The 12468-nt window shown below is 38.7% G+C and overlaps 1 protein-coding gene across 6 annotated transcripts in view; it reads left to right on the top strand.

Annotated features, from left to right (window-relative positions):
* RTEL1 (regulator of telomere elongation helicase 1) overlaps positions 1–12468 on the top strand; it is a 116478-nt gene that overhangs the window by 45027 nt on the left and 58983 nt on the right. For all 6 annotated transcript variants that reach the window (XR_008915400.1, XR_008915399.1, XM_056812791.1 and 3 more), the window contains 3 exons: positions 2099–2173; positions 2476–2557; positions 12074–12206. Coding sequence is in view for 4 of the 6 variants with exons in the window: in XM_056812791.1 (XP_056668769.1) it covers positions 2099–2173; positions 2476–2557; positions 12074–12206 (290 nt within the window). In the remaining 2 variants the exon portion in view is untranslated. The remainder of the gene's footprint in view (positions 1–2098; positions 2174–2475; positions 2558–12073; positions 12207–12468) is intronic.

The following is a 12468-nucleotide window of genomic DNA, read 5'->3' as shown; positions in this document are numbered from 1 at the left end:
GTCACTTTTGGAGGATAGCCCAGATGATATTAAGTTGTTCCTCTCTTCATTGAGGGAGTATGAGATTTATAGAAAGTTTATTGAATAAAACCTGGAAGAGAGATGCCTTATAATTTGAGCTTGACTAACAATCAGATATAGCTCCTACCATTTGATCTGGGGTTTTCTCAAATTGATTTCTCTTTTTAACTTCCCTTTTTTATCAGCAGCATTTACTTTTCTTCCAGGCCTTAGGTTCAAATCCTTGGAGTCATCTTTAACTTTTTCCTTTCTTTCCTGCCTTTACTAGTTTTCGTCAGTGTTTCTAAGTGTTTCTCATATTTACCCCTTTCTTTCCACTCCCACTGCTGTTTTGTGCCTGGATTATGTCTTGTTTATTTCCTTAAAATGTCAACTTCATTTTTTTAAACCCTTACCTTCCATCTTGGAATTAATACCAAGGACTGGTTCCAAGGCAGAAAAGTGGTAAGGACTAGACAGAGTCACACAGCTAGAAAGTATCTGAAGCCACATTTGAACCCAGGACCTCCCATCTCTAGACCTGGCTCTCAATCACCTACCTACCCCCAACTTCATTATTTTCAACATCATTTCATCCCCTGCTGAGAAACCTCCACTGACTTCTCACTGCCTACAGGATAAGATTTAATCTCAATTCTGCATTCAAGGCCATTTACAATTGGACCCTCATTCCACCTATCCATATTCTCTTCCACTAATCACTCTAAATGAGCCTTGTATTCTAGTCCAGGCTGATCTTCCAAGTCCCCTTGGGTCTTGACTCTAACCCTTTATTAATGTTTTGCCCTCTTTTTTGAATGTCCTTCCAACCTAGTCCATATTCTGCTAAGAGAAATCCACACAATTTCTACTTCATCCATGAGGTCTTCCCTGACTGTTTCATGAACTAGCTTTCCCCCTTTTCTAATATCCTATATTATTCATTATTTGTACCATTCATTTTGGTATTTAATAATTTACTGCTCCATATTATTATTCAAACATTTTATGTGCATATATATAGCATATATATCTATATCTATATCTTGCCTTAATGTCAAAAGCATAGTGCTTTTAGGGGAGTAAAAAAACCAACTAACACTAGCCTGTGGCTACATTCAGAAAAAAATATACATATGAAATTATATTTCTGATGTATTTTGCCCAATTCAGACAACACCTGCTAGGGAGATGTTGAGCCTTGGAAAGACTTTGGGGAAAGGAATGATGGAATCCAATAACTATTGTCAAGTATTTGAAAGGTTATTCCATGAAAAAGGGATTCGATTTATTTTGCTTGAACCCCAGAGGGGAGAACAAGGAGGAAGGGGCAGAAGCTGAAGATGGGTAGTTTTAGGACCAATGTTAGGAAAGGCTCTAACAAGGCCTTGCAGAAATGGAATGGTTCTGGAGCTCTGGAGTACAGGTGGACAACTCCTCAGCCATGTTATAATAATACAGGTTCTATTAGGCAAGTTTCTGAGTTCCTTTCCAACTCTTAGGTTCAAAATGTTTTGTATTCCCATAGTAATGGATACAGGAAGCCCACTGTAGGTCCCAGAATCAATTAAGTAGCCAGTACGTCTCTTCCAGGCAGTCAGCCACTTTTTGGGAAAAGCTCCATAGGGCTCTTTGAATGGCCTAAAGTGTTCCCATATCTTGGATTTGTACTTGGCACACTGGGAAAGATGGAATTTTTCCAGCAGAAAAGTTTTTGGCTATAGAAGTTCTGGGAAATTGTCTACATGGAGCAGTATACTGTGTTGTAGACAAAGGCACCTGGTATTCATTCTGGGAATTAGAGAGAATATTTATTGAGTAGGCCCCAGACTTCTCTCTGCCTTACTGTCTGCCATATTATATAGTCTGTGCCAGGGCTCCTCTTCCCTGACCTTAATCGTAGGAAATCAAGGAAGTGATTTACATTATTTAGGATAGAGAAAAGATACCATAGAAAGATTCTGTAAGACAAAAGAAAGTTTTTGGGGCAGGGAAAGAGGGGCAGAGTTAGAGCAACTGATCATTTGATTGCTTGCATTTTTGTTTCTGGATTTTGTCATTTTTATCTTGTATCCTGTCTTGTGTCTCTATCTTCCAGATTGTTTTCAGTATTGAACCCCCAGAAGGTGCAGCCAACCTCATGCAGGGGCATACAGTTTCAAAATACTATAAAGTAAGTGACTTTTACTCTGAGTATCTGCTTACTTGAGATCCTGGGGTTTCGTGCATTCTGGCTTGCTGTCTCCAAGGGACCTGAACTCCTTTGAGGGTTTAGGAATGTTATAACAGTTGGCCATGCTGAAATTTCCTTTGGGCACAGCCCCTAAAGGCATAGTTAGGAAAGTCTGTATCAAAGTTGGAAGGGTTTGGGGCACATGGTTCTATGGATGGTCTGGATTGAGAAATAATGGCAAAAATTTATTGTTTATCCTTTCTATGACAACCCATGGAACAATCTTGTGTTTATTTTAATAGGTCCACATCCACTTGGACAGCAGTAATAGAAAAAAGACCCAGAGGACTGATGCTTGGACTGCTCCTGTGGCCAAAAAGCAAGGTGCTGGAGGATTTCTGAGACATCAACTTGGGTTATCATCCTGTTGCTCCTGGGTTCATAATTCGCTATTAGCGAATGCATGATTATATACATGTATTACCTACTTAAGTTATTTTGAGGAAAGCACTTTGCAAAAGTTCTGTTTAACTATGAATTATTATTGCTTCTTGGTGAATTGTTCATTGCAAATGTTTAGCCCCAAACTGTATCCCCTGGTTATCATAAATGTTGGGAAAATCTTAGACCTGGAAGAAGGTTTAGAGCTGGTCTAATCTAACCACCATGTTCTATAAACTGAACTCAAGCAGAGTTAAGTGACTTGCTCAGGGTCACAGTTACTTTGTAACAAAGCAGGACTAAAACTCGGTTCTTCTGGCCCGCTCCCTGCCCAGTGTTTTCCCCACTGCTCAATACTGCTTAACTCCTATTCTCTCTTAGCCTTTGATTTTATAACTTGAAGATTTCTAATGTTAGACTGACCTCTTATGACAATCCTTCTACTTTCTTATTTGTCCCTTTCTGGCTTCATTGTTCTTCACCATCATATTCCAAATGCTTATGTATCTTTTTTTTTTCTGTCCATACTTCTCTCCTGTTTTTCCCAGTGGATCAGGGCATGTCTGACCTAGTCCAAGAGGCAGCTTAGTTAGTTCAGAATGGGGAAAGCTGTCTGGAACAGACCTGGAAAATTCAAGTATATGGCTTAATTAAGGAGCAGGCAGGACAGCTGACCCCCCCCCCCCCCATACATCTTATAGGCAGTGCTGAATCCATAATTCTGGAGCACCAAAGGAAGGAAGAGCGCCTATTAAAGTGGAAGGGTCCAATCTGCCTGGCTGAGAAGAAAGGTCAGGTAACCAGCCTTACTGGTGTTGCGGGATAAAGAATAACTGACTCAGCTGTTTTTTGGTGCTTGGTGAATGATTTCCTTTGGCCTTTGAAATATTTTCCTTTTTCTGTAAGACTAGGATTAGCCATTCCTTCCAGTGTAAATATAGGAGATGATTTAATTGCTTTGGTCTTTATTAGAAGCCAGCAGCCAATGTAAATTGATCCTGGATGAGAGAGCCTGGGGAAAGGAGTGGGAGAGTAGTGAGAGAGCTGAAATGAGGCGGGCATTCCAAAGGGATAGGCTCTGTTCTTTGTCAAGAGGAAAGTGGCCCAGCAGTATTTTTATGGTTTCAGGTTTTAGAAATCTATACATTACCACATCTGTATTTTTTTGTTGCTGGTTTTTTGTGTTCTTTTATATTTCTTCTTTAATTTGCCTTGAACCTATCCTCTCATTAATGAGGTAGTTCATATTTTTTTCTATTTTTTCATTCTTTCGATTTTGTTTTATAGTTTCTTGATGTCTCATGAAGTCATTAGTTTCTAATAGACAATTCTAATTTTTTTTTAAACCCTTACCTTCCATCTTGGAATCAATACTATGTATTGGTTCCAAGGCAGAAGAGTGGTAAGGGCTAGGCAATGGGAGTCAAGTGACTTGTCTAGGGTCACACAGCTCAGAAGTGTCTGAGGCCAGATTTGAACTCAGGGCCTCCTGTCTCTAGGCCTCACTCTCAATCCACTGAGCCACCTAGCTAGCCCTGACAAGTCTAATTTTTAAAGATGGAATTTCTTCCATGACCTTTTGATCTTTCTTTTCCTTTTGATCTATTCTCTTTTTCAAGTCATTCTTTTCATCTTTTTTTTTTAACTCTTACCTTCTGCATTAGAACCAATATTGGTTCTAAGGCTGAAGAGTGATAAAGGCTAGGCAATGGGGGGTTAAGTGACTTGCTCAGGGTCACACAGTTAGGAAGTTTCAGAGGTCAGATTTGAACCCAGGACCTCCCATCCACTGACCCACCTAGTTGCCCCCCATTCTTTTCATCTTTAACTTTTTTGTCTCATTTTCCAATTGGTCAATTCTGGCTTTTAAAACACTATTTTCTTTTTTTAGTTTATGTGCCTCCATTTCCTAATGACCTATTTTGCTTTTTAAGTTGTTTTTTCCTTTTCCCAATTTTCTTCAATCTGTCTTATTTAATTTTTGAATTCTTTTTTGACCTCTTCCAGAGCCTGAGTTCAATTCCCTGAATTTTTTGAGATTTTGCTTGATATTCCTTGGGTCCCATCCTCCTCTGATGGTTCTGTTCTTTGTTCTTTATTTCCATAGAAGCTTTCAATTGTAACTTCTTTTTTTTCCTTTTGTTATTTACTCATATTTTTTCCCCCTCCTTGTGGACTGTACACTTGCTCCTCTGTTTACTGGACCTGGGTGTTTGAGCTATTCTGCCCCGAAGGGAATCTTGGGTTTTCTCTCTCTGCTCTACCCAAAGAGCTAACCTGCTGACCTAATCTGCCCTGAGGCCAAACCTTTCTCATTGAGGGAGGGGCCCTCCCACTTCCTCCCTGCCAGCAGCTGGCAGAGCCCTAAGCTTCCATGTGGTGGTTCCCAGGTGTTACACCCTCTCAGCTGCAGCCTGAGTCTTATCACAGGTCTCAGCTCAGTAGGTGCAGGCAGGGTGTTGGGTCTCTCCTTATATTGTGGAGATCCCCACTCTCTGCCTTCCTTTCAAGTTGTATTCAGTATGAGGCTCATAGCTCCATCTTGTTGGAGTTGTATTGAAGCACTTTTCAAAGATTGGTACGGAAGGACAGTCATAGAGGTTTCAGCTTTTGCTGCTTCTAAGCCACCATCTTGACTCTGCCCCATCCTCTCTTTAAAATATATTCTTTGTCATCTGGTCCAGCTGAGGAGCAGTCGCCTTTATAAAAACATGCCCAGCAAAGTGGCAAGCCAATTTCAATTTGAAGACCCACCACCACCACCACCACCATGAGAAGTTCACTACTGTCTGGGACACGACACATTCCACTTTAGGAAAATTATATTGGTTAGAAAGTTCTTTGTTTCATTTCGTTTTACATTGAGTTGAAATCTGGTTCTATCTTCTGAGGGCAGGAAAAAAGCAATGAAAGCAATCAAGTGTACTATTTATTCAAATGTTTAAAAACAGCTATCCTATCTCTTGCCCTATTCCAGAATTTTTCTCTTTTTCCTTTTCCTATCATTTGTATACTCTCTAGATAAAATATCCTCTAGTTACTTTATTAAAAGCCCTTATCTTCTGTCTCAGAATCAATACAGCATATTGGTTCTGAGGCAGCAGAGTGGTGAGGGCTAGGCAATGGGGGTTAAGTGACTTGCCCAGGGTCACACAGCTGGGAACTGTCTGAGGCCAGAATTGAACCCAGGACCTCCCATCTCTAGACCTGGATCTCAATCCATTGAGCCATCGAGTTGCCTTCCCATCCCTGGTTACTTCAGCTTGGCTTTGTGTATTCTGGTTTTGAGTTCCCTCATTCTGGTCTACTTATTCTGGACATTTATCATTATCTTCCTAAAATGGTATCCAGACAAAAACACATTATCCCAGATGTGTTCTCTCCAGGGCAGTGAACATCAGGATTGGAGCCTCCCTCTTTCTTGACTGTTGAATGCAGCATAATTTCACATTGACAGTGTTCAGAAGTTAAAGGTTGATCTTGGGGTCAAACTATTCTGCCACCATCTGATAAGTGGAATTCTCATGTATCTTCATATCAGAACAATTAGAATATGTAAAAGATACTTTCATCTGGAAAGTCAGCCATAAGCTAAAAGTTTCTGCCAATTCTGAATGCCACTTAAACAGGAGGAAAAGCAGCCTGTTAATTGACCTACTTATTTAAACTTGCCTTTGTGTCCTGAGGAGAAAGAGGGAGGGAGGGATAGAGAAAGGGACAGAGACAGACAGACAGAGAGAGATCAGAAAAGAATTGCAATCTTATCTCCACACAATTCAGATTTAAAGGTCTAATGAGGAATGCACTGCTATCTTGTCTTTAAAAGTTTTATATTGCTTTAAAAACACAACACTAATACTCAAGTCAGCCCAGAAGTTTTCTGTTATCAATTTCCTCTTTATCTGAGAGGTTAGAATATGTACTTGGAATTTGATCTTTAATTTACTTTGAAGACTAACTATATATTTGATTTCTTCTTTTATAAATTTGAATGCCTAGAATTTCTTAAAAGTTAAGTCAGGGGACAGCTGGGTAGCTCAGTGGATTGAGAGCCAGGCCTAGAGATGGGAGGTCTTGGGTTTCAAATCTGGATTCAGACACTTCCCAGCTGTGTGACCCTGGGCAAGTCACTTAGCCCCCATTGCCTAGCCCTTACCACTCTTCTGCCTTGGAGCCAATACACAGTATTGACTCTAAGGCAGAAGGTAAGAGTTAAAAAAAAAATCGTTGTCAGGGAGAGAATGTGTCTGTGGCCATATTTTTGTACCACTAACATCTCTGTGTCTCCCAGCTGTAGTCTATTCTTCATTTGTGTTACTATATTGTTTCAGCTTTCACAGTTCTTACTAGAATTTGTTATTAAGAATATGTGTGTATTCAAGACCAAGTTAGGCTTTTTTAGAAATTGGACTAATTTTCCATATGAACTAATGACTGTTTATTTCTTGCCATATAAGTGGTTTCATGAAAGTACTTTTGGCTTTCCCAGTTTCTAGGAGAGAAATGGCATCTGGCCATTTATGCTCTTTTGCAGTCTTTGTTGCTTTATGGTCTAAAAGCTTCTTACATGTTGCCTATGAATGAAAATGTATATGATTAGCAAGAGACAGAATGAGGTGACTCTTCAAGATTACAGGCTGCATGTGTTCTAAACTGGACTATCACCATTTTCTTTGAATTAGAGAAACAAATTGGTTTCTTCTCCCTGGATGGTTTGGATTCCCTATCCTGGAATTCCAAACTCAGAATTTGAGGTCTTGATATTGGCTAGGCAGTATAAATGTAATGTGTTGCCATCTCTTGTCTCTGTGACTGACTGCCTGTGGGATAGAAGATTGAGCATTTGACTTATTCCTTCTTGTGTTCATTTCTTTCTTTCCTTATAATATTTTACTTTCCCCCCAATTACATGTAAAAGCAATTTTTAACATTCTTTTAAAAAATTTTTGAGTTTTAAAGTCTCTCCTTTTCCTCTTCACCTCCCTCTTCTCTGAGATGACAAGCAATTTGATGTAGGTTATATATGTAACATCAAGCAAAGATTTTTTAAAAAATCTCTTTAGTGTACTATTCCTGGGTCAGAAGGTATGTGCAGATTTGTAGCCCTTTGGGTATAGTTTCAAATTGCTATCCAGAATGTTTGGATCACAATGATTTTATATTTCCTCCTGTAACTTCATTTAACTTTTTCCTTAAGAATTTGAATGTTATACCATTTTGTGCATATATGTATAGTGTTGATATTACTTCATTTTTTATAGTACATTTTTTAAATTATATTTTTTTCCAGATTAAATGTTAAATTAAATTAAATTAAATTTTTCTTAACCCTTAGTTCTATCTTGGAATCAATAGTCAGTATATATAATAGTCTAGGGCAGAAGAGTGGTAAGGGCTAGAGGCAATTGGGATTAAGTGACTTCCCCAGAGTCACACAGCTAGGAAGGATCTGAGACTAGATTTGAACCCAGGACTTCCTGTCTCTAGGCCGAGCTTACTATCCATTGAGACACCTTGCTGCCCCTATGTGATACCTCTCAATAAAATGTAGTTTCCCTGCTTATCTCTTTTAATTGGATTTAGTTTTGCTTTTGCTCTGTTTGAGATCACAATTGCTATCTCTGTTTGCTTTTTCTGCCATTGAAGCATAATAGATTCTCCTTCAGCCCACTTTTGCTCTGCTTTAAGTGTGTTTCTTGTAAAACAACATATTGTACAGTTTTTTAATATACTTTGCAGTCTCCTTCCATTTTATCCCATTCACATTCATGGTTTCTATTTATTTCCCTCCATCATATTTTACCCCCTGCTATCCTTCTCTCTCTCTCTCTCTCTCTCTCTCTCTCTCTCTCTCTCTCTCTCTCTCTCTCTCTCTCTCTCTCTCTCTCTCTCTATCCCTCTGTCTCCTTTCACCTTGTCTTCCCTCAAAAGTGTTTTGTTTCTCACCACCACCCTCCTTCTACCACCCAGTCCTCCACTCCACCCCCTTATCCCCGATCTCCTACTTCACTGTGGGGTAAGATAGATTTCTATATCCCACTGAGTATGTCTGTTTTTCCTTCTCTGAGCTAATTCCAATGAGAGTAAGGTTCAAGCATTGCCTACTACCACTATCCCTGACTTCCCTTCCATTGAAAAAGTTCTTTTATGTGAGATAATTTATATTTTTCTACCTCTCCCCTATTTTTCCAGCACATCCCTTTTTCTCACTCTTTAATTTTTTTTATATCATCTTATCATAACCAACTTACACCTCTGTCCTCTGTCAATGTACACTCCTAACTGCCCTAATAAAGAAAAAATTCTTAAGAATTACAAGTATCATCATCCCATAGAGGATATAAACACTTTAACAATATTAAATCCTTTGTTATTTCTCTTTCTTGTTTACCTTTTTGTGCTTCTCTTGACTCTGATATTTGAGAATCAAATTTTCTGTTCTTCTCTAGACATTTGACCAAAAATACTTGAAAGTTTTCTTACTTTATTAAATATCTATTTTTTTTTCTATGAAGGATCATATTTTGCTTTGCCTGGTAGGTGATTCTTAGTTGTAATTCTAGCTCCTTTGCTTTCCAGAATATCATATTCCAAACTCTGATCCTTTAATATATAAGATGCTAAATCTTGTGTTATCCTGACTGTAGCTCCAAGATATTTGAATTGTTTTACTGTTTGAAATTCTCCTTGACCTAGGAACTCTGGAATTTGGCTATAATATTGCTGGGGTTTTTATTTTGGGATCTCTTTCAGAAGGTCATCAATGGATTCTTTCAATTTCTTTTACTCTCTGGTTCTAGCGTATCAAGGCAGTTTTCAATAATTTCTTGAAGGATGATGGCTAGGCTCCTTTTTTGATTATGGCTTTCAAGTAGTTCAGTAATTCTCTTTTTCCTTTTTAAAGCTCTGACCTTCCATTTTAGAATCAAAACTATGTTTTGGTTCCAAGGCAGAAGAACAATAAGGGCTAGGCAATGTTGCCTATGTGTCCAAGATCACACAGCCAGGAAATGTCTGCGGCCACATTTGAAATAAGGACCTCTCATCTCTAGCCCTGGCTTTTAATTCAGTGAGCCACCTAGCTGCCCCCAGTCCAATTATTCTTCCTTCCTTCCTTCCTTCCTTCCTTCCTTTCTTCCTTCCTGCCTTCCTGCCTTCCTGCCTTCCTGCCTTCCTGCCTTCCTGCATTTCTTTCTCTTTACCTTCCATCTTGGAGTCTATACTGTGTATTGGCTCCAAGGCAGAAGAGTGGTAAAGGCTAGGCAATGGGGGTTAAGTGACTTGCCCAGGGTCACACAACTGGGAAGTGTCTACGGCCAGATATGAACCTAGGACTTTCCTTCTCAAGGCCTGACACTCAATTCACTGAGCCACCCAGCTTCCCCCTTCCAATTATTCTTAAATGATCTCTCCTGGATTTATTTTCCAGGTCAGCTGTTTTTCCAATGAGATATTTCACATTTTCTTCATTCTTTTGGTTTTGTTTTATTGATTCTTGATTATTAGCTTTTATTTTATTCTTCTATTTATACATAATTAGAATTATTAGCTTTCATTTGCCCAATTCTAATTTTGTTTATCTAATTATCTAATATATATATACCTAATAATCTAATATATATCTAATTAATAAAAACAATTAATTATTTTCTTCAGTGAGTTTTTGTGCCTCTTCTTCAATTTGACCAATCTTACTTTTTATGGAATTTTCTTTAGTAAAATTTTGTACCTCTTTTGCTATTTAACCAATTCTGCTTTTAAGAAATTCCTCTCTTCAGTGGATTTTGATGCCTCTCCTAACATTTGTCCTATTCTATTTTCTAAGCTGTTATTTTCTTCAGTATTTTTTGTGCCTTATTTACCAAAATGTTGACTCTTGTATCACTTTCTTTTTTTTTTCCTTAACCCTCACCTTCTGTCTTAGAATTAATAATAAGTATCAGTTCCACTGCAGAAGAGTGGGAAGGACCAGGCAGTTGGAGTTAAGTGACTTGCCCAGGGTTACACAACTGGAAAAAGTCCAAGGCCAAATTTGAACCCAGGTTGTCCCGTCTCCAAGCATGGCTCTCTATCCAGTAGGCCTCCTAGCTGCTCTCTCTTGCATCACTTTCATTTTTTTCCTCTGCCTTTCTTATTTAATTTTTTAAATCCTTTTTTATTTCTTCTAGGGCCCGACACTAATTCACATTTTTCTTTGAGACTACAATGTAGCTGCTTTGATCTTATTGTCTTCTTATGAGTTTGTTTTGATCTTCAGTAACGTTCTATCATCAAGTTCTTTTTTTGTTTTCTCATTTTTCCTGGCCATTTCCTTGACTTTTAACTATATATTACAGTTGAATTCTGCTTCTGGGGTAGAGTTGGGAACTGTTCTAAGCTTCATGTTTTTCATGCTGCCATGTTCAGAGCTAGATCTGTATGTTCAGGTCTGTAAGTTTCAGTTCTTCCAAGGTGGTATGATCTAAGGAGAGTTGTGGTCACTATTCTCCTGGCTTATGCTCTGTTCTGTGAGCATCCACAAGCACTCTCTTCTACCTTGTAGCTGTGGCTGGAGTCCTTGCTCCTGCTAATCTTCCTCCTTACACTGAGACTGCAACCCAGAACTACATAGAGAGTCCTGCACCCAAGGTCAGCTGTGGGTCTCCTATATTCTCCTTCTGACCCATTTTTTTCTCCCTTTGTCATCTGTGGGTTGATAGCTCTAGAAACATGTTGCTGCCTCCAGCCCTTATTCAGTCCCCCCCAAGACCTGCTACAGGTTTGCTAGAACATGGCCTGCCTAGATTCTGCTCCATTATTACCCCGTTGAGACAGACTTATCTTACCAGTCTTCTAAGGTGTCTTGGGGCAGAAAATTGTTTTGCTCTGTCCTTTTATTGGTTCTACCACTCAAATTTATTTTGAGGTGTTATTTTAATGTTATTTGGAGGAGAATTTGGGTAAGCTCAAGTGATTCCCTTCCTTTACTCCACCATCTTGGCTCTGTGCTCATGTCAGTTTCTCATGATGAAACCTCCTAGAGTCATATATCTCTGATCTTCCCCCTATCATGTATATAACCTGAATTCATGTGATGCCAGGGTAGGATTTGTCATAGTGTGACCTGAGGGGCATTAGTGGCCTAAAGAAAATTTCTAGTGGCTTTTTCTATTCCCTGACTATATTAGCATTCTCTTATATGTTTCTAAAATGAGGAATATAGTCAGTGATGGTGAGAAAATTAGAAAAATTAAAATTAAAACAAAAGAATCAGAAAGATACCACTAATATAATTTAAAATTGCTAATCAATTGATTACATGATCTCTAGGAAGTTTCATAGGAACTATTTCACACATTCAGATATTAACTTCATCCAAACAAAAATTGTAATGGAGACCAAAGGATTAGCTGATCTTCTCTGGAACCATTTGTTTCTCCCCTGTAATTGCCTTAGAAGTTTGTTCTTTTTTAATTGCAGGAAAGATACTGAGCTACTGGTGTTTCAGTCCAGGATTTAGCATGCATGAGCTAATTCAACAAGGTGTGCGTACCATCATCCTCACCAGCGGAACTCTAGCTCCAATTTCTTCCTTTTCCATGGAGATGCAAATGTAAGTGTCTTTTCTTAACCCCCTGGTTAGTGAAGCTAGAACTTTCTTAAGGAGTATCTGAAATTAATTACTAAGGATATATGTGCCAGTATTGAGCATTTAGAAGGTATTCAGTAAATACTTAGATTTGAGGAAGAGGAGGAGGATGATAAAGAAATTACTTTAAATTCATCTACTAATTGAACAGAATCAGTGACCAAGTAAATTAAAGATTTGGGGAGAGAAGTGGAAATTGGTTGAGAGAAGGCAGAGACTCTGCCCT

The sequence above is a fragment of the Monodelphis domestica genome, chromosome 1 (genome assembly GCF_027887165.1).
Source record: "Monodelphis domestica isolate mMonDom1 chromosome 1, mMonDom1.pri, whole genome shotgun sequence".
NCBI lineage: Eukaryota > Metazoa > Chordata > Mammalia > Didelphimorphia > Didelphidae > Monodelphis > Monodelphis domestica.
Note: the sequence above shows the minus strand (reverse complement) of the source record. Positions and strands in the feature narration are given on the sequence as shown.